This window comes from Dinoponera quadriceps, unplaced genomic scaffold (assembly GCF_001313825.1).
Source record: "Dinoponera quadriceps isolate SergipeBrazil2010 unplaced genomic scaffold, ASM131382v1 scaffold533, whole genome shotgun sequence".
Lineage (NCBI taxonomy): Eukaryota > Metazoa > Arthropoda > Insecta > Hymenoptera > Formicidae > Dinoponera > Dinoponera quadriceps.
In genome coordinates, this window is record NW_014554780.1 from 1,036,757 (window position 1) to 1,059,771 (window position 23,015).

A 23,015-nucleotide genomic window follows, 5' to 3' on the forward strand; every position below is an offset into this window, starting at 1 on the left:
TTCGGAGGGAAATAATTTTTATTCACAGATTCTTTTTATATCCAGGATATAAATCAGGCTATACACGCGTATTAGAAATCTCACGAACTTGTTACTCGTTACCCGTAAATTTAACATGTCTTCACGGAGGATACGAATAATTCTCGCTTTGAATCGACGAATTGTATAATATTATGAATATCTGTAACGTTCGAACGATTAATGTTTCCGAGTAGTGGTGCTTTCAAGCACATGTGAAGTATGGGAAACGCACTCGAGGCGAAGAGGAACGTGTGAAATTTAACGTTGTCGATAACATCTATCTAAGAAAAGCAACGTCGTACAACGTCGCCTAATGACCGGGCGATTGCATTTATATTTATTAGCCTCGTGCGGTGCCTGAAATCAGGCAATCACATTTGTGTCGTTCAGGGAGACAGAGAGAAACAGAAAGAGAGGTCGTTTCTTTCTTCAGCCGTGGTTATCCCCCGTCCCCATCTCTCTTGATATTTAATAGTTCCGGTGCTACGACCCTCAGGATGGCGGTCACATGTTCAGAGCAATTACTGCAGGTGATCCTTTGTTCATGTAGCGAAAGATCCTTGGCCAGCAGCTTCATATTCTGCAGGACGGACAGAGCTTTAAATTAATTGCGATATCAACGTTGAAAGCGCAGTACTTTATTAAGTGCTTCTCTCGCGAAAGAACCTGGACGAGTAGTTATAACGTTTCTCTCCCTCTCTTCTCCCGGAAACGAATGAACGTTCACTTCATTATCCGGTAAATTTCGGTAATAACGGGTCGGATATAACGTCGGTAAAATTCGAATTTTCCCGATACACGATACGATACGGTCGAAAAGTTAATATCACATCTTCCTTAACGATTGCGTAACACGTGTCCCTTTAAGCCTCCCGCTGGGGAAATTCGGCTCGTACATAGCGACTTGTCCAGGCTCGTCGTATTTCGCGGTTACAAGAATTCAGAGGACGATGATAATAGTTTGTTAGAGCGGCGTTTTCCCCAGAACGGTGCTATTTGTCGAATAAACTTCACATCGCATACTGTATCGAACAGCCGCCACCCCTTTCACGTGTGACCCGGTATACATCCGCGCGTCTACGAGCAACTTTGTAGACAGACAGAAGTAATTAGCACCCTCCACCGCGGAATTTTTCCAATGCGTCGCCACTAGACTGATTTAATTATCGGAGCGTTTAATGTGTGTGCCGAGTTCGCGAACTATATATATATTTCAGAATCGTGTGATCGAACAGCATAATTCTCATTGACACGTTTAGTGCCACATGTATCATTTTTAGCGCCCGCCGAACTCGATCTCGAACCGCGCCAACCGATATTTTCGTCATCGAGAGGCAAAGTACTGTAAAATAATTTTCACCCACTTGTGCTCTGTTATCATATTTGAAGTGTTTTTAAATCCGTTGGCCGATTTCGGTATATATGACGTTGTCTTATGAATGTTCAATTGTTATATAAAATTTTAGATTATATAAAATGTTATATAAAACGTTATATAAAATGTTAGAATATAAAATGTTTAGGCAATAATGAAACATTGTACTATTTAATTATAAACTTAAAATGTTAAAAAAAAAAGTGTTATATTTTATTTGTTTCGCAATAAGCTATAGTTTTTGTTTTCTGTTTTATCCTGCAATATATTGTTTGTTATCCTTTAACATTTTAGTTTTAAAATAAACTTATTTGTTTTGTCCTACTACTTGTTCACTCGTGCTCTTAATTCGTAGCTGTACTACGCTGAAAACGGCCGGCTCAATATTAAATCGTTTTGTTCCGATGAAGGAATGCACGTCATCAATCTCCATCATCGTTTTCGCGCGCTCGTTTGCTCGCGACCTTTTCCCCACGAGCCTATCTAAAGGAGCGCCTTACGTCGACATTGGCGTCTTTCATGTCGACCACGAACAAAAACTCACTGCCTACCTTAGCGACCGTAACGTCGAGCCTCTTCAGGTTCTTACAATCAAGTATCACGTTGCATTCACTCTCTCCGGAAAGCTTCATTATGTTAGCACGCAGACGCTCCGCCGCTGGAAATGTCACTGCCTCTTCAGGTGTCACGATTATTACGGTTTCTCCCGAGATCTGCGCTCGGGACGAAGAAAGAAAAATGTAATTCGCGTATATTTCCGATCGATCCATGTCTCAGTTACTATACCTGTTCGATTTGCGTCTGGATGGAAGGCCGTGCTGAGAAATACAGCAACGCCATGAGATTGACGACGATGCCGATCAAGATGCCTATCTCCAAACCGAGAAAAACGCTCGGGACCAATGTCAGCACCATCACGAAGAAATCGACCTCTATAAAAGTATGCAGATATGTTCGTGTTATTAGTCTTCCGAAATTGAGGCGGTGGTCGAGAGAAGGCCGGACGAATCTGAATTTTGTCTGACGGAATATCGTAACATTTCGCAGCAACGATACGATTTTCGCTACGGAATCCCCGATTTCAATTAACTCTTCAAGCGCGTATCCCGCGAGATAATTATTTCAAACGTGCGTTATCTAAAAAGTATCACGATTCATACGTATCTCGAGTAGCCCCACGATTAATATCGCGGTTTACGGAAGGTAATTTGGGTGTATTTTGTCAAACGTAAATCGTACGATAAATAATGTAGGAGGCATTTAATAATTTCATTTGCTATATTAAATTCGGACGAGCGTCGCACGCCGGGGACTTGTTATCGTCTCGTCATTCTTGCTTATTCCCCGCGGCGCTGTCGTTACTCATTTTTGATTAATTTCGAGGCGGATCCATATTAATACGGCGGCTCCGTCCGAGCGACGTTCATTCCATACATTTATTGGTATTTGTCTCCAAAAGCTTAACGGATTTATCTCCGTGAGCTTATCGAACGACGAAAAGCATTTCGCTTTCAATCACCGACACGGCCGCGCTAAGGTATACGTCTCTCAAGTAGATCAAGCTTCACAGATTGATGGATGCGACACGAATCAAACGACGATTAAAATCCGGTGTTATTCATGAATCATAGCAACGCTACATCATTATGTTACACGCGGGTCACGCAAAATTATCCCGCTAATTTTGTCGCGTATAACTTCTACAAGGAGAACTTACTTCTGGCGCGCCAGAGCATGACGTACGTCGGAAAATCCAACATGTAGTACATCGCGACTAGGATGAGGCCAGCCAGAGTTGCCTTCGGTATGAAGTAGAAGGTGGAAGTCAAGAGGCTGACCGCGAGCAGCACCAGAACGCCTGAAAAGGCATCGTAATTAAGGTTCGCCGAAAGGTTCGACGAAACGCGCTGTTTTCACGCGCTTCGCTGACAAATGAAGTTACTCCCGCGCCGCCGGAAGAATTCCCGCGTATTCCCGAGCTTCTCTCTATTTCGACGTCGCTGCAACCGCATGTAAACGTATTTAACCGTGCAGTGGTCGCGCCGATGACGTCATCTATGCGCGTTAAAATGCATTTTCCGAGAAATACTAATAAGCATCCATCCTGCGCTTCCATGTGTTCGTCAGTTAAGAACATATCTCGCGGAAAATTGACAACAACCCACGCCCAGGAACGCGAGATTGTTTTTTTCAGCAGGAAGAGCGCAAGGTACCACCGGAATATCGTGTCAAAGCTGCACAAATTGTACTTGTACAGGGAACATTATAATTATATATACAATACTTGCTTTGAAAATGACAGATTATCGATCGATTATCTTTTATTTGGTTATATATCGTAACTTAATGTTTGAACAGATCACTCCCGGAACGATATTGATCTTTTGCTAATTTGTTTTTTATCCTTAAATTATCCGTAAAAATTTAATTTTATCCGCAAAAAGACGAATAAAAATATTTTTAGTTTCGTTTTAAATGAGGTCTTTTATGATTGTCATTTTCATACGAGTGAAAATTATTATTTTTAGATTCCTTTTAGATTCGTACAACGTGTCCTATCGAACTATATATGAGGTTTCCGAAAAGAATTAGATAATAAAAATGCTCAACTAAATGATGTAAAGTCCTTCCGAAAATGAGATGTAAATTCTTTTCCTATTCAGGAATATCGTAAAAGAAGGAACGACGCACCCTTTGGAAGGAACTATTCACGAGAAAATTAAGTTATTTCGTACTTATCCAAAAGAGACCTTTCTCCTTCAGAGACACTTTTCGCGCATAAAGAATCATTTTTACCGAGATTCAGAGCTCTGGCCGAAAATTGTCACTTTCAAATCCCCGTGCGCCGTAGGCGTAATCAGATCGCAAGTTCTCCGTTAACGAATCGGATCGATTCGCGTTCAAATCGCGTCGGATTCAAAGGCGTTGAAATGTCCAATCATTGTCGCGTACCCGTAAATATCCCTCCTAACGGGGTTCTCACGCCTGACGCGTGATTGACGGCCGTACGTGTAAAAGACCCGGTCACCGGCATCGATCGGACGAACGACCCAAAAATATTGCAGACTCCTAGGGCGATCATCTCCTGCGTGGCGTCCAGAGCTTTGCCCTTCGCTGAAAAGAAAAAAGAGAAAAAACCCCGCATTCTATTACGGTCGAACGGATTACCGATCTTCAAAAGTAACGGAGCGTCGGGATACGAACGAATAGGAATAGCGAGCGAGAAAGGGCCGTGAAAGCGCTTTGCGTTTAAAAGCGCGAAGCGCATCCCGCGTTTCGTGCGAAGGGATCCTTTTCGTCCGATCCACAAAGCCTCGGCGCACTTCCGCAATAGCTCTCGAAAGCAATCTACCGCCGCGAATTCACTTACCGAAGGCTTTCGCGATGGCGATGTGCTCGATCGTCGACACGACCGGTATCGAGAACAGTCTCGTGCCCATCGCGCTAGCCATCTCCACAAAATTGTACGTGCGGTTCTCGAAGGTCGTGGAGAACGGCGGAGGCTTGAACACCGGCAGACCCTGACCCATCGATCCTGAAAACCCCGTCCGTCCGTTATTCGCGAGAACTTCCCGGTGCACCGACGGTGCGGAACGCACATTTCAATCGCGGCGGCCGATGTTGGGCATAAAATGATTTTTCACGCCGACGTGTGTATCGTCGGTATGGGAAACAACGTGCCGGGGGTCGTTTCGCGTTCTGAATGTAAAATGGTGATTATTCTATATCATGCGTCATGAGACTCGACGTGTGTGTGACCGATCGCGCCTCGAGAATTTAAGGGTCGATCGATTAATCCGCGGCAATATACAAAACGGTAAATTATGTTTCCGCAAAGTCGATGTCGGCTTGTGCTGCTGACGTGGTGAAGACGAATATTGTACGCGCGGAATTCGATGATTAATCGTTCGCAACGCAATTCATATCGCGAATTTATTCCGCGCCCGACGGTATGATGAATCTCTCAGGACACTCTCGAGTCTGGAAAAATCGAGGGGGACGGCAAATGAAGAAGAATCGATTCAAAATTCCCCCTCATCCCGTGGAAAGAATTGCCGAAATGTCTTCGCTCGGATTCGGCAAGCAGATCCGGATCTTCGATACTGAAAGAACGAGCTATCCACTTACCCGTTAATTTGAAAGGCTGCATTCCGTTGATATAAAAGACGTACGCCATGACGGTGCCTGCAATGACGACGAACGCATTGCGCGACAAAGCGACAATCCAGCCTGTTTTCTGAAGAACATTTCCTACGCGCCGCCCCGGTACATTCTGTCGGCAGAAAGAAAGGATACAAGCGAGATCCTATTATCATGGAGCTACCGCCTCTAACTTCTCGCGACTCCGCGCTGGACATCGGAGAATTGTTTTATCTTAGAACACCACACTTCCTGCGAGTCCCGATTTCACCGTTTCAGGTGTGGTACACATCCATGTGCTGTTCTAAGTTTAATAAACACGCGAAGAAATTGATTTCACGCCGATCGAAACGAACGTAATCGCTCTGTCGCTTACACAAAGCAAACAGTTGGGGCGGTCGTGACTCAAACCTGACGTCGGAACAGAGTTTTTCGCGCTTAATGACGATGACAGCCTTATACCTTAAGCAGAACTAACACAACGATCGTCCCAATGCCCAGCACAGTGTCTTGGTATCGGATCTGATGGAGATTCTTGAAGATCGCGATCAGAGAATCCAGGAAGCTCTCGCTTCTGCCGGGGATACCCAAGAGCGACTTAAATTGCGAAGACGCTATGTTGATCGCCGCGGCCGCGGTAAAGCCGGTGATCACCGGCAGCGATATGAAGTCCAATAGAAAACCTTCGAACGAGTAGACTTACGATTTAGGGTTGAATCAATTTGATTTGAATAAATCTGATACTTATGACGAACTTTTGACATAGTTGCGGATACGTGAATTTATGAAATACTTGAAACAATAACATTCATTCGAATGCAGAATATATTTTTCCGTGTGTACGCTCGATAGAACGAAATGTCTTTCGCTTAGACGATCCCTACAGTTTGACTTTCATAAAATCAAAGGTGTTTAATTGCTTTCGCTGTGCTCTCTCGCGAGCGTTCGGATTACCTAAATGGAAAATTCCTAGAAGCGCGATGATGCATCCCTTCAGGAAAGCGATTAGTACAGCCATGTCGGCGCCGTAATGCGCGACCAAATCTTGAATCATGCTGGCCATAATAGCCGTTGGTCCAATAGTAATGTTCTCACATGAACCGAAAACGATGTACACAAAGGATGCCATGAACGACGAGTACAGTCCGTACTGCAACATCGCACGACGGAAACATTGAGCATTGTCTGTCCGGAGAAAGCGAAGTCGCTTAATAAATTAGCGAAATAGCCTAAAGCAATATCCCGGTTTGTCCTTCAGCTTAAATTTACGTCTTACGTTCACTGTTATTCATATGCCAATTCGTATGCGAAAGCTCTTGCTCTCTCGTGACCCATACCTCAGGACTCAAGCCGGCGACGATACCATAAGCGATGCCTTGCGGCACAGCTGTGAGGCCGACCGTGACACCGGCCAACGCATCTTGCAGCAGCCACGCGGGCTTGTATCGCGGTAGCCAGCCGAGAACCGGTAACCTCTGCACCACGAAGTCCCGGCATTTATCTCTCTCGTACCACTTGACCACTGAAATCAGACTCGGCCTTATTTCACGGTCGAGCGAGTCAACGTGACTTCTCTCGAAAGGACGCGTCATGTTGAATTTCGTCGCGAGAAAGAGACCGGGCAGTATGGATGCCGAGGAACAAATGTCGTAGCGCGCTTGTTCCTCACATCAACCTCGAACTTGGTTAAGCGGGGACGAAGTAACGCGATTAATGAGGCTGAGAGCAAAGCCAAGGGCTGGGAATGGGAAGAGCGATTGAAGAAGTGGAGAAATCAACAAGCTAACGTAGATTCGAAATAATCCAATAAATATAAGGGAAATTTGCCGTGATGACATTCTAATTAAGGACATTAGATGTATTCCCGGTGTAAAGGACAAATGCACTTTTTTATCGTTTCTCTCAAGATTCCAGAGTGCAGATTTCGCAGAAGGCAATTTTTTTTCGAGGTCTCTTTGCGACACGTGTACTCGTCGTCCACCATTTAGTTCCTCAATCGCGAGCTTGATACGAGGGAGCAGCGAGAACAGCGCAGAGTCCCGAGGGACTCACCGGAGCGAGGTATTCTCTAAATCTACAAATGCGAAGCACAAGCGGACGTGATCCGCTCCCGAGGAGGAACAATGCAAGCGACACGATAGGCGAAAAAGACGAGTTGCGCTGCTACGTTTTTATTCGACACGCGGCCAGATTCGCTCGCTTACTCACTTTTATTATCGCTCTCGGTCCAGTGGAAAAGATCGCAAGCGTCGTCGTGACGATTCCGCGAATGATGAGCAAATACTCCTCGGGGAACAGGACGGACGATTAGCGTTAACAGTGATTAATTTCTCCAAGAATAATAGCTTCCCGCGGATGTAACGTCGACAGAACGTCTCGATTTACTTGTGGCGAGAATGGCCGCGCCGGGGGGATTTCCAAAATCACTAATCGCGAATTTCTCCGGCGAGATTTCGCTTTCTACAATGAAGAATTCGAGTTGGACAATGCCAAGGAGAGCAACTCTCACCGGTGAGAGAGAGAGAGAGAGAGAGACAAGTGAGGAAATTATCGGACGAGAAAAATAACAGATAAAATCCTTTCTGCGCGTAATTCAAACATGAAAATATTTCGATGACTCAGCGCAGACGGAATCGTAACTGAAAAAACAAGTTTTCGCTATAAACGATTGAACACGTCAGCTATACTTCGTAAAAATGACAGGAGACTGGGTATATTTTCACACTGAGGAAAAAAGACTTAAAAATTCACTTGTGAAATATAAGATTTATTTCACAGAAATAATCAATGTTTATTTAAATACGGCGAAATAAACTTTTATTCCTAGCAAATAAGGTAATTAATAAAAAAAAACTTAGGTATATTTCACAAAAATATATATCCCGTCGTCACAATCAAATTTTTCTAACCGATATATCGAAAAAAATGTCACAACATTTACTTCGCAAAATTTCTATTTCTATTTCTTAGTGCATATATTCTATGCTCGGTAATTGTTTCACAAGAACCTATCTCGAAGTGAACGACCCTGAGAGTTTTCCTTCTCTCTGCTCTACTTTTGGTGAGAGCTACGCACTCTAGATCTAGAAAAAGAATGATAAGATATAGACTAGACAAATCGTGGTTGAGGTTGCAGCAACGCCCGTTTCCTTCCGTTCTTTTTTATTTTCCTTTTAGTATGATCAATGTGTTCTACACAGACCATTCCGCACAAAACGTACTCTCTCAATGCGCACTCGACATTGAAGATCACGATGTTGTTTACAATTTACGGCTGACTCGCTCACTATTCTCGAAACGGATACCGACGATGACGGTACATCGCTGCGTGACTGAACCGCCGACTCAGCCTTATATAAACAGCTTGCATCGCGGTATCATCGTTTCATGTTATAAATAATCGCGGAACCGGCTTATCGGTGATAGAAGTCGAATTAATTTCTCAAGAGCGGCGATACGGACGCGCGGAAAATCACCTGTCGGTATCTTAAGGCCCGATGCGATCGCTCAATGCTGCACGATGCAGCGTGAGTGGCACGCACATCCGAGCCGGAATCCGTTCTATTCGTCACTCTCTTTCGGGTCTCGAGAATTCGTCTGACGTTAACAGATTAGAGGCCGTAGCTTTTTGCAACGCGTGTCACCGCAGAACGATCGTAGAAATTGCATAATCACCGGGAACAAAGAGGAATTGCTCATCTTACTTGTCGGCTTTCCGGCTCAGATGTCGTAAGAAATTGCGATTCCCGTTCCACTTTCAGACACGCACCGACACAGGCACATTGCTCGGTAAAACAAACTTTCGAGCGTGTGCTCTCACTCGCGACACTAACCCGGTCGATGCATGTTTGCGAGGGTCTGGCTGCGGTGTAACGGATGAAACCGGTATAAAACCGGCTTAAACGGCACGGTAGCAATGTTCGTCGACGTTGCCGCGTCGGCGAACTGAATGTAACAGTTGGTTGTGGAAACTTGAGAGATTGCCGGTTGCAACGGGGAAGAGTGAGACGACGGTTAGGCTTCTCCTTCCGCCTTGCCGTAACCGCGTCAGAGAGGGGCATCCGCTGTATATTAAGCGAAATTCGCGCCAGACAGTGCAGCACAGATTACCATATTTTGGTTATTCATTACGCAATACCTGCGGTCGGCGTGAAAGTGGACTTGATGCGTTTACCGGACGTCGTACGCTCTCCGGCGATAGTAATCTTGAATTTTACGCGGCGAACCCATGGACACGCTTACAAGTAGGGCAATGTGGAAACTTGTCCGCTGGTTTATCGTTTCATTTGTCATTTTATTTATTTATCTATCTCGAGATGAAGAAACAGACGGAATGTTAATTTCGTTTCCGAACAATTATGGATCCGTGGTTAACCGAGACGACATTTTAGTTCTACATTAAATCTTCAAAGGTCTTCTGTTGCGGCCCTTTGATGCTACAAATGGGGAGTTATTTCCGTCTTCTTCGGTTGAAGATTGAATGTAGAATTAAAAATTTCCCTCCGGGAGGTATAAAGTTCTTTTGTAGTATAATAAAATGATTAATCTATAAGCGATAACGTCGAGTAGTAAGCAATTGAAAATATTTTCGATCCCTCCGATGGCGAGATACGCCTCGGACGTGACTGATGGCACTCCTTGATATTTGCGATGAGATTTAATAAGCACATGCAGAGATGATCCTTGTACATATGTGTATTGTTTTTCTAATTTTTCGCGTATATTTATCTCTATTTTTTCGATTATAGGAGCTCTCGAAAAACACACTTAAACAAGTCCAAAGAAAACAGAGAAATGGCCGTATTGCAGGTACTGTCGAGTAGATACGATAAGCGTCATGATAAAGATAACACTGTGAATATTCACAGTAGACATTCATATTCTATTCGAACAGCTTACAACCGAGAAACGTGATTACGTCCGGCTTATCATAATTATGCCAGTTTTAGTGCATATGACTTTTCCTCCATATATTTCATAATAGGGTTAGTATTTTAGAGTTAAATTAGTCTTTCCTTTAAACATTGCGAAATTTCTCGACCAACCATCGCGATCTCTTACTGCGATCCTCCGTGTTTACCCGTGAACGAGAACACAAGAATTCGGCGACGGCATAGAAATCCAGCCGCGCCGGATAATTCCCATAAATCGCGCGCGATCCGATCGTTCCGCTCGCTCTCGCTTTTTCCCGCGCGGGAAACGCGATAAATCATCGCGACTTGTGCCACCTCGATCGCCGATTCGAGCCGTACTCCGTAGAAAACGCGCGCACGGCAGAACTCTCGATTTCTTTCCACCGCCTCTCCTCCCTTCTACTTCCCCTACGCGGCGACGCGACGTCGCCGGGGAACCAAGGGGGCGAGGGTGCAACGCCTGCGCGACGCCGGGGCGTGCGTTCGCGGGGGTGCCGACGATGAATGAGCCGGCGGCGCTCTTCAGTGCCGCGCGAGCGAAACTGCGAAGCTCTCTCTCACCGTCGCGACCCTGCAAACCGCGTGCGAACGCGGCGGCATCAGCACACCGTCGCGTCGAGGCGCGCGAGAGCCACCCCCTGCCGGAAACCCCACGCCTCCACGTTCATTCACTCGTTCAGTCGCCGCACCGAGACCTCGAATGACAACTCCGAATACGAAAATACGAAAATCAATCGTCGTTGCGATCGAGTCGTCGCAAGATCGTCCCTTGAGATCCGTTGAAATTGACAGGGTGCTTCGACGAGGGGGTGTAAAAGTCGCGCTTGTCGGTCGTCACTTGTCCCGTTGGAAGTCTCGACTCTCGTAAGCGCGTTCTCCGATCACCGAGTATCAACGAGACGGTATTTTCCCTGTCGGAGAAGTTCGAGCGACTCGACGTGCCCTGGAGACGCAAGTTGCGCCCGTCACCCGTCGAATCGCGCGGTCGTACCGCAATCTTGAATCGAGAAACGTCGGGCCTACTGAACACGCTCCACCGACGCGACAGACTGCCCGCGTAACATGAACTTTTTCACCATCATTCGAGATTATGGAACGTTTGATATGATGTACGCGTTAAATGACGCGCGAAGTTTTTGAAACCTCGATCCGATTTACCGTCCGTTTTATCCGGTCTAACGGCGTCATCATTTTCGGTCGACAGGTATCAGTTTTGGTTCGATGGTCGATTCATTGACGCAAACGCTCGTGCGTTTGCCGCCTGCCAATTATAAATTTACACCGTAATTATATTGTTACTATCTCTCTCTGTATGTGTGTGTGTGTAAATTAAATATACACGCCTATGTATCGCATACAATATATTTCGCTTTTTCAACGCCGCTCGTCGGCTTGACGCGATTTTCGCTGAATAAACAGCAACGTTCCGATGCTTATCCGACCGTTGACTTTTACCGACGCGTGATCACCCTCCCTTTCGGTATCGTTAGATTCATTTGCACGTCCAATTTATCCGCCCACGTATAATGCAGCGCGCCGGAGTCTCGCCGGAGCTGACGGGCAAATATATTTTTCGCCCGCGACGTTTCTACGCGGAGGAGGGGTCGTTGGTACGGATTGACCCGATCGTTTTCCTCCCCCCTGGGAGCGCGTAACGAACGTCTCGCTAAGATTACGGCGCTTCCGATCCCGTCGCTTACGGATCGCTGCCGAAACCGGATCGATCGGTCTTTCGCCGCACGGCGCACAACGGTTGACGTGGGAAATTTCGGACAGTTCAATGCGCCGCGACGGCTCGCCGCGAATACAGGAGACCTCGGTGTCGACCCACCGCCGGTGACTTCGGACGGAGAAAGAGCGAGAGAAGGTGAGAGGATCGAAGGGAAGATGTCCCAGCACCTGCCGATGATGGTGGTGTCGCAAACGTCCCGCCGAACGCCGCGTCGGATCCACGTTGGACGGTCCGCGCGAAACTCGTGAATTGTTCTCCTCAAGAGTGAAGAAAAACCGCAAGGTGAACCAGGCGCGAATTGCGCGGAAGAGAAAGAGAGAGAGAGAGAGAGACGCTCGATGGGACGGCGAGCAAGGAGGGAATAATTGCGCACGAAGGATGCGACGCGCGGAAACGTAATAGCGCACGGACGATGTAATTTTAAATCCCGCCGTTTATAATCGCTCCCCCGCGTTTCCTCCGCCGGGAGATCGCGCATCCGTCCTCCCCCCGGTGCGGGTTTTCAGGCCAGGTGAGAACGAAAGAGGCCGCGGCCGACGAATTAATACGCTGTGCGCGCAATTGATCGCTGTTGCCGCAATCGCCGTAACGGCCGGCGTTTAACGGCACGCCGCAATAACGAGACGAATCTTTAATTCGCGCGCGCACGACTGACGATGAAATCTCGCTGCTGCAACGTACGCCCGCGTTAATGAAATACGCGCCGGCTGCTCCTCGTGAATGAACTCGGCGGCGTGTGTAGATAACGCGATAACAGGACGCTCGAGGAGAAACGAGGTGATTTTAATCTTACGGAGCGGCATGTTGGCCACCCCATCGTCGCAGCCGCGTTACTCGTCGACGGAAGAAATTCATTAAGGCGTCTCGCCCCGGCACGAAGCATCGTCGTCGAGCGGCAACGAATTAGCGGGTGTCCCGGTGGCGCAAAACGCGCGAAACGAGGCGGCTGCTGTCGTCGTTTTCCCACCGGAATCCGCCGTGATCTCTCGAAATCGTCCTCGTCATGAGCATCCTGATGTACGTAGTCCGGGACGAGCAGCGGGAATCGTCGTGGGAAGCCGCGGGACAAAACGCCGTAATGGCACGTACGGAGGTTGATTTTGTCAGCCGGGACAACGCGAGGTGAGTAGATAATTCGTTCGATCGCGTCCACGATGCCGGTAGATCAGTTGTCGAGTCGATCTTCAGATTTTGGCCCGTTTCGGCGAAAATCCCGAGAAAGAATTAAGAGAATCGGACTAACACGAGACCGATAAGCCTTATTTCTTGTACAATACACGATCGCACAGGAAATAGGACGCTTTCGAATTTACGTTCAGATATTGGCTCACTTGCGTACACGGGGACTAATAATTTACGGGAAATTTTACGCCGTGGCAAATCGATATATATAGGATATTTCTTAAGTATCGTCCAATATTTTAAAAGGATGATTTTGAAGGTCATTCTATAAAGAAATGAACATAGTGAATGTCCTAATTAATAACAGCGTTCCAATTCGTGATAATTGCATCGGTTTTTCTTGAATAAAAGGTATAAATGATTAAATCCTAATAGTTAATAAAAAGTAACGATATATTCACGCAAGATCGCTAATCGTGTTACGTGCTGGAGGCCGGTATTGAATATTTTAATTAACGGACGTAGAGTCGATTCGCCTAATTAGGCCTGTGATTTTATTTCGTCGAATTACATGCCGTATTATTCGGTGCCGAATTTGGAATAAGTTACATCGGGGCGTGGATGTTTTCAGATAGAATTTATGGTGATCGTTACGGGACCGTAGGGATCATAATTTTCGTACAGAATGGGATTATCAGAGATCCCGAAATTTGTAACGCCATTCGCAGGTTCTGCGAGAGGTTAAGGGGCGTAATTCGAAGACTTCGGGGGATAGGAATGCCTAAGACAGTCACATATATTTCAGTTTAATCTCATGGTATCAAAATAATTATCGTTACATCTACCCCTCCGCGGCCATTTTAGGCTCCGCCGAAGCATTATATCGCGCATTACCGCCACTCGTCGCGATCGTAAATAAAAACAATTTCCCGGAATAAGAAGGTGAATGTCGATTTGATATGTCCGAAAGAACATCATACATTACCCGTCGTCAATCAATATATGTTACATCCGCCTATTTCTCGTGTCTCTCCTCATTGAAAGTTTAGATTAATTTCGAATTGCGCGCGACAATCTATCTGTAGAAATTAAAATGAATACTATACTATATATCCATCCCAAATTATTTAATATCTGATATTAAATACCTTTGTGTGACTAAAAGCCTTTCAAATAAGTCAAACTAAATTAAAGAGATCCATTAATAAAATCCGCCAAAAATGAAATGAAGATTAACGCGCACATACCGTAAGCAAACATACACATTTTGCTACTTCTTTATATTCGCACTTTAAAAATTTAATCTTCGAAAGTACGACTTGTTTCAAGTTACTTATAATGCAGAAATCATCATTCTCGATATTTTTCCAGAAAATCTCCACAGAGTTACGTTTCTCTCTAGTTATGCCTGTTTGATTCAATATTTGCTCATCTGTTAAAACGTAAAAGGTCGTGTATTTCTTTCTTTTTCCCTCTTTTTTTCCATTAGAACCCGAATTTAATTCCAACAAATGGGACCAAGAGATATGGTTATCCGATAATACTAACCAACTTTTGCTTCTCTATCCTTCGTTCTTTTTACGTATTAGCTTTAGAACTTTCCTGTGAATTAATTCTGCGTACACTGAAATATCTAACAATTAAATACAGCGATGATTTATAGATGTTGTTGCTAGAAACTTTAAAGTTGAATTCAGAATCAATACATAACACATTTCTTCTATATAAATATAAATAAAAATAACAATAAATAGTCATAATTTAATAACGATTCCTCTATTTTCTTTAATATTTCGATTCCATTTATTTATTTCTAGATTTTAATTTTTTTTTTAATTATAATTATATTATCTTTGAATTGATTAATGTAATTAATGATATAAAAAATAAAACGACATGGTTCACGAAGAAGAACCATATGTGACAGCTAATGGCTTAATTATGTCATCGACTTACATTACATTTGGCAATTTTCTTATGCACAGACATTCTTACTTTGAATGACTCTTGATCTTTTTCCGACGTCAGAAATTATCATGTGTAATAACATAACGGCGATATCGCCATTGTTATCGCCAACGCGTACAGAGTTTATCGTATTGTCTTGCGTAAACTATAGATAACTTTCGACGTTTCGTATTACAACGAATTGACACATCGGTTAAAATGTCAAGCGTGATACGCCCACCCATTACTTTTTTCCACGCACGGCAATGTCCCAGTGATTTACCCAGTGACTTTTCGACGCGAGTGACAAGCGATATTTGTACATCATTGAGTTATCGAAAGGGAGAATATAACAATGTCTAGTCCATTTTAGCTCACGGTAGATATACCGTCCGATCGATTGCGATCTTATCGTCGAATCTTCTATCTCGTTCACCGTCGTTCGATTAACAAATAAAAAATCATCTCGCTTTTCCTCTCGTCAATTATTTGCGATATTAAACCCGAGTATACAATAAACGAACGTTTAATGTGCTTGATATGAATAGCGTAATAATCATATGGAATCTTACAATATCGTCTGTAATATTGTATCGACGCTTATCGTTATCGACATAACGTAAAGTCCGTTTAATATCGTACAGATGGATTATAATAGCATTATATAACGGTGCACCTGATGCTTAGGTATGAATAGATACGCAGATCAATAAATTTTCAGGTATTATCATATTCATTTACATTTTCATGATTGTTAAGATTTTAGAATCGATTTTCTTCAATAAGTATATACATGAAAAAAATACATCGTATATATATATGCAGAACATTGTTCTCGAAGATATATAAACATTCATGAACTGAAAGAGTATCTCAGTCTCACTCGGCTGGGATATATTTATGATGTCGAGAGAAATTTTAAGCAAGTATGAGAATACATCGATACATTTAATGCATTTATATCATATTTATTATCACTTTCAACTTACGTAAAAATTATTAATCCATACTGATTATTAAAGAAATGGTGTCACGGGCATACGAACAGCATAATTGCGCCGTGGTTTTCTGCGTCGCTGCGCATGAAAGGAAACGGTGAGAGGTAAATGTTTAATGAATATCACGTAACTTCTACGTTACAGTAATTTTCTATTCTTCGCTATTCTTCTTCTTTTTTTTCGCGACGAGGCAGTTCGAGATTTTTGCCGTTTTAAATAAACCCTTCGGGTTCTTATCCGTCGTGAGGGGGACGAAACCATCAGGTTCAGTTCTCACGCTACACAAAGAACACTCCTGCATTATTGAATGGAAAAAAATCATATCCCTGAATATCAGGACTAACCATTACACTGTTATTTAATGTTCGTTGCGATTTATCGGTGAAGATTCTTCTTATTCAATACCGAAGACATTTTTGAACATCCTCCAATCTTTTTAGAAGACTTTCGCGAAGCGACAGGGTAACACATTTGGAACTTCGTGAAATCCACTCTATTGAGATTGAAAGAACAACATTTCAATGAGAACGAAATGAACCGTAAGTTGTAAATTGTGTATTAGGTTGGTGCGTATGAAATGTCGCATTCTCTTTACATGCGGACGTTTTCCTCCCTGTTTTCGTTATACTTTTGTATTTGGCATAACCTCATTCATACTCGTATTGTCCATTGCCAGAGACTCATTTCAACAAAATAGGTTTTCTCGAAGGTCTTCCCTTTTTTATTTCTTTTGAGTTTATTACCGATATGAATTCTGCCGACATTCGCGTCATTTTCTTATATGAGTACAAACTTGGTAATAGTGCTGCAAAAGCTGCACGCAACATAAACCAAGCGTTTGGGGAGAATACGGTTAACAATCGGAAAGTGCAGCGTTGGTTCGAAAAATTTCGGACTGGCGATTTTTCACTGCAAAATGAGCCGCGCGGAAGACCCAAAACGTCTGTGAATAATGATGACCTGAAGGCTCTAGTGGAAGCGGATCCAGCCGTATCCACGAGGGAACTTGCTATCAGGATGAAAGTTGACCATACAACGATATTGAGACACCAAATTGTACTCCCATCGCTTGTGAATCGGCATGGCCCGCTACTGCTCCATGACAACGCTCGGCCGCACACATCGCACAAAACAATTGCGAAACTGAACGAACTGGAATATGAAGTTTTGCAGCATCCACCATATTCACCGGATCTCTCGCCGACCGATTTTCATTTTTTCAAGCATTTAGAGCTGTTTTTAAGAGGCAAACACCATGAAAATGAAGACAGTCTAAAAAACTCGATATCAGAGTTTATTAATTCTAAAGACCAAAATTTTTTTAAGACAGGCATCTACGCTTTAAAATCTCGTTGGGAGAAGTGTATTGAAGCGAATGGAGCATACTTTGATTGAATAAACAGCTTTTGAAGAAAGATATACAGTTTTATACAATCACTTAAGAATCCGACATTTCATATGCACCAACCTAATAAAAATGAGAAGAAATAGATTATTGAAGAAGACACTTGTTGTTTCTTATATAACATTCCTATATAACATAGCAGCCGGCAAAGCAACAATATAATATCTCCGATTAATATCTCGATTATAATCGATAATATCATACAAGGTGTTCTGGATAAGTGAATCCCACTAACAGGGTTTTACTCTTAACAGAATTTAGGGTCGAATTGTCCGCGATGAAAATTTTATCCTAGAAGAAGGTTCAAGGGTCTAAACATCTAAGTATCTGAGGATTTAGGGATTTCACTGTCTAAAGATATAAGCGCGCAAGAAGTAAATATTCAAGAATCTAAGGATCCGGGGATAAAAGGATCCGCCAAATCCGGAAGATCTAAGTGTGCAATCGTCAAAAGATTTAAACGCTATTTAACACAGGACATTAATTTAAGTTGCGAGTAAGTTGAGCACTCTCAGACGAGATACAAATCAATAAAAAGCGAGAGAAAGAAAGTAAGAGAGAGAGAGAGAGAGAGAATGAAAAAGGGATGTAACGTTATTCGTTCAAGTAACATAATTTTATTAAGAGAATCCAGCGATATGCGTCGTTTCGTGAGCCACGAACGTTACTACGAGGCACGAAGGAATTTTTTGATCCTTATATATTTTTTTTCTCACGGACCGCCGTTTTCTCTGTCATCTTCGTCGTAACTTGCCATTATTCCTCGATTATTCTATGCAATTAAGCCCCGAATAAAATTCCCATTACTCCGCGAAGGAAGAGTCATTCATTCTCCAAATTAAATTTCCGTCAGAAGATGATCAAATGCAAATCGTTTCTGTACTGGGTCGCGCGTAGATTCGAATTACTCAACGAGCAAATTTTTGAATCGCAATCCGGAGTATCGCGAGACACGCATGTGCGCGCAATCCCTCCGGCGACTTTCCTACGATACGATATGAGCCCGAATTAATTGAACACGCTGCGGCGAATACGTCTGCTCTCCCGCGCGTTCTACAGGGAGCGTCTCACTTCTGCTTAGCCCACCCAATAAATATATGCCGCTCGCCGAATCGGTCGCGAGTTTCGAATTAATTACTACGGCTAATGTGCCCGACACGCGGCAACTCCTCCCCTGCCGCTTTCCCGCTCTCTCGCACGGTTTTCCAGCAGATGAGTTTAATTGCCACATCTTGCTGGAACAATTGGAATTCAAAGAGTGGAACGACGCTACACTGATTATCCCAGCGCGATCAATTAATTCCGCGCGTCAAACCGGCCTGATCATTTTCGCTACGAGGGGAACGTCGCGCACCGGGAGGTTGCGCGACGATCCATGCGACGGCACGTTCGCGATCGGCATCAACCTTCCGAGACACACACGTCGAGCTTCCCGCGTCGTATGCAAATCGACGACAATTGGTTCGCGCTCGATTCGCGCTTCCCACGTGCGGCTTATGATATCACGGACATCTGTCTCAACTTTAAATGGCATGAAAGAGCTGTCGCGGTGATATTCGAAATCATTCATGTACAAGAGATAAATATAAGATACACAGGGTGTCCCAGAATAACTTCACAATTTAAAGGACAATGGAATATTTACGAAAAAAGGAATTAGACGCCGCAAGAAGTAACACGAATCTCCACTCTATTGTTATCAGCGATCAATTATCAAAATGACATTTAATGTTTCCTACAGTTAAGAATGAACGCTGTTGCTGACATGAAGAGCAAAAATTAAATCTTTTGTTTCTAACTCGCGAGTAACGTGGTGGTGTGTCAGTTCGACAGTTTAGAAAGCACCCCTTTAAAAGACATCACTTAAATCAAATTTTGGTAAACGAAAAGTTACGTCGTTCATCATCAAGAATCCCCCCGTCATCAAAAATTCCCCTGTATAATTCCGCATGGATAGTTATTCTGAAACACCCAGTATATCGCACGCACGCTTTGGCAAGTGTCAGTGCAACGTATGTACAGAGTGTTGCGTCAATATACCGAGCAGTATGCCGGGTTGACGCTAGTAAGGACATGTGTGAGAGAGTGGGAACGCGCATGAATTCAGGCCGGTCTCACGCGTGACCTCACTAAAGGCAAGCCGGTATACTGCTCGATATATCGATGCAACACCCTGTACACGGCACAAGACAGACACACCTGATGATATAGAGATTACCCAATTATCGGATGATGCGGAGATTTATGAAGCTGCGACTTTACATTTAATATTGAGTCCTACGCGCGCATCGACCGAGATCAAGATCACGGCCCACGCGATTTACAATCGGCCCAGATTTATTACGCACATAAATTCGGCATTTTAGAGCCGGTAGTCACGAAATTAGGTTCACGGCTGTATCGATTAGGAATAGCATAACGGAGGATATTCACAATGTCAACGTTTGATCGTAAATTGTCATTCCTGCCTTGCCGCGAGGCTGATTGTAAATAGTCGATTTGTTATTTCTCTGCTAATTATTCGCCGACGTCTATGTACGCGGGACGTGTGAACGTTAAAAGGAAATCTGGCATTTGTAACTATAATCATCGTAATGAAGGAATTATAGTCAGGAGGACCATTTTTCTATATAATAAGATTTACTATACACTGAAAAAGAAAATTAGTAGAACCAACTAATTTCGTTTGAACGAACAGTTTAGTCGACTGAACCAATTATACAGTTGCTGTAATGAATTATCAGTCGATTCAACGATTGCGCACTTGATTTAGCAATTATATCAACGCGACGTATTGTTGCGTTCACGCGTAATTTGTTCAATGAATCACAATATATTTTTAATCGGCGGTGATCGATATTTCTATTGATCCAACCGCTCTTCTTCTCAATGTCACGATGATAACTTTGCATGCATGTTACTACTATTATTTTTGTACATCTTGGCTATTTTTGCAAGTCAAAATGAAAAAAGAAAAAGATATTGTTGTACCCAAAAATAATTCGATTTTTCTCTCAGTGTAGTTGAAACCATAAAAAAGGACATAGACTGAGGTTGAAAATAACTATGATTTCTCCTGGTGAAAGTAACTTCATACGCGGTCCCGATTTACACAATACCGACTGTGGAACAACAGTGCCGAATCTGGAGCGATAGCTTTGTCGTATGTAAAACCCGCGGGAGGGGGGAGTCGAATTCACCCTTAGGTACTATCGGCGACGGTGAAATCTATTCATGAAAAAATCAACAGAAACCTACGTAATTAGCGACGGCCGGCATTGTGTTAGCGGGGCGTATTGTGTTCGCCGATTGATTAGAGTTGCCCGTCAGAGAGCGAGGACGACTACTGTGGAAAAGTTAAAGTTAAAAATCCATTCTGAGCTCGGTCCTCCCCCCCCCTCCCCATAGCCCTCACTCTCGTTTTTCGAATCGGTTTCCCTGTTCCGACCACTTCTTTCGTTTCTCTTGAAAATCTCTCTTTTTCCCGAGACAGGGAGGGAACGCCCGGATGATGTAGAGGGAAAACGCAACTCCGCCCGTGGGAAAGCTACGGACCGACGGCTCGCCTTCGTGTAAGAGTGGAAAGTGTGGAAAAAAAAAGAAGAGCACTCGCGAGACTTGTGGTGGATGCCTCGCAACTTCCGATGAGTTCGCGACCTTGTAACGAACCTCGCAAATCTTTTTCCACAAGCGTCGAACTCGACTTAACAAGGAAACTCGGCCAACACCTTAAATCTAATTATTCGTATCGGGATGTAACACCGAGGCGGCGAGATGGCGGCTGGAAAAGATGCACGCATGCAAAAGCTCTGTATGTACAGGAGAGAAAAAAAACACTTCTAACGAGCTGTAGTTTATATTTCTTGAACTGTAAGCTAAATAATTTTTCTTCATTGTCGTCTCCTGCTGCAACCCATACAAAAATGGAAGAATTAAAACTGAAAACGGACGCGATTTATGACACGAAATTTGTCAGCCGGTGGTAATTCGTAACGCGTCCCATCGTTCCGCCATTCGATCGGCACCGAGCTCACTGCTTTCCCAGTGCGCAAGCAAGAAGTCAAGGCGCCATTATGAATAGGACGACTTATTTCCCCTCGAATATATCGGCTCCCCGTATCGGTTGTTTTACTTTGCCGCTTTCGCTTGTTTTGCCTCGCGTCGGCGATATTTTCCGACGGAATTTCTTGCCGGAGACGTACGCCCCATGGCGATTTTTCTCCCGAGCGCTGACAACTTTGACGAGTGAAAACGTGGTAGTGTCGAGGAGGAGGAGGGAGGCCGAAAAAAGGAATTCTCGGTTACCACCGGAGGGAATAGAAAGGATATGACCGCTGCAATCGACCTTCGCGAAATCGCTTTGCGATTCCCTTCGAGAACCACCGCGGCGAGATACGCGAGATAAATGACGCGAAATGAATTACGATATCACTCCCGGCCCCGGCTGCGTTTTTCACGCAGCGCATCTCCACTTTAATCTACCTGCGGGTGCACGTATATCTGTGCTCGAGCGCGAAGCACCCACGTAATTACTAATTAGCCGTAAAAGGGAGTGGCGCAGGAATATTTGACGGCGGCGTAATCAATTCGGAAGAGATTGCACCGATGGAATGGATCGCATAATCAGATTCGTTGTATTAGCTTTCGCGTACCAGAGCCGAACACATCGAACGGAATGGCGGAATGCCAATGAATCGCCACGTAGGAAGTCGTAATAGCCGTGTAACGGGCTATGCAAACATTTACATCCGCTGCGTTAGCGAGCCAGTTTCTCATCGACGTAACATCGTATCTGCTTGGAGCAACAAACACTCGTTGCTGCTAAATGAAACAGCAATTTCCACTTTGCATTTCCGCGTATCCGTCCACACATTACAGTATCCTTACGGACGGGGGATATTTCTTGCGTCATATACGACATTTTCAACTTTCACGGATGGAAAAGTCTAAAATTACACATCCTAACAAAGTGGCTCTACGTGAAATCTGATCTGTCTTTGTGTGTGTAGAAAAACTTGAGCTTTCCAGACTTGCACGACTCTTTGCTCAATTACTCGCGTGGGGGTAACGGTAACTAAGCTTTACGACGTATTAATTACTCTCGCGATACACGTGCATGTATATCTGTGCTCGAGCGCGAAGCACCCACGTAGGTAGGTAGCAGCGTAAGTAGCTTATTTGTGGTGGACGGTACGTGAAAACATAGGTATGTAGGTGGAAACAAGATGAATTAGTCTCTGTTGGAATTCGTTGATGGTAGTGTTTCTGAGGCCGTAATTTGTCTTTTAGGAGCATCGCTCTGAGAGAACGAAACACCATGGGAGCGGGAGATTTCAGGTGTTTCTGTCCTGGAAGAAGATAA

At 44.1% G+C, this 23,015-nt stretch overlaps 1 protein-coding gene across 5 annotated transcripts; it reads right to left on the bottom strand.

The window, feature by feature from the left end:
• Positions 1 to 9,486, bottom strand: LOC106741851 (sodium-independent sulfate anion transporter-like). Of its 5 annotated transcripts, none has more exons than XM_014614245.1 (12): positions 9,370 to 9,486; positions 7,745 to 7,996; positions 6,874 to 7,058; positions 6,491 to 6,686; positions 5,999 to 6,219; positions 5,525 to 5,669; positions 4,767 to 4,931; positions 4,349 to 4,510; positions 3,114 to 3,254; positions 2,183 to 2,328; positions 1,948 to 2,109; positions 1 to 601 (listed from the first exon to the last, which is right to left on the bottom strand). In XM_014614245.1, coding segments are annotated over exons 2-12 (1,665 nt in total). In that variant the 5' UTR covers positions 7,746 to 7,996; positions 9,370 to 9,486; the 3' UTR covers positions 1 to 460. The 5 variants fall into 5 exon arrangements, with proteins under 5 accessions (XP_014469731.1, XP_014469730.1, XP_014469729.1 ...); XM_014614244.1 differs by having other exon boundaries at positions 9,241 to 9,486; XM_014614243.1 differs by having other exon boundaries at positions 8,647 to 9,486.
• Positions 9,487 to 23,015: the final 13,529 nt, after the last annotated feature.

Bases quoted from the DNA above. Each gene is read 5' to 3' on its own strand.
- LOC106741851 (XM_014614242.1), bottom strand. The intron at 6,220-6,490 runs GTAATCCGAACG...ACTCGTTCGAAG, and splicing joins TCTAGGAATTTTCCATTTAG to GTTTTCTATTGGACTTCATA. The intron at 4,511-4,766 runs GTAAGTGAATTC...TTTTCTTTTCAG, and splicing joins CGCCATCGCGAAAGCCTTCG to CGAAGGGCAAAGCTCTGGAC.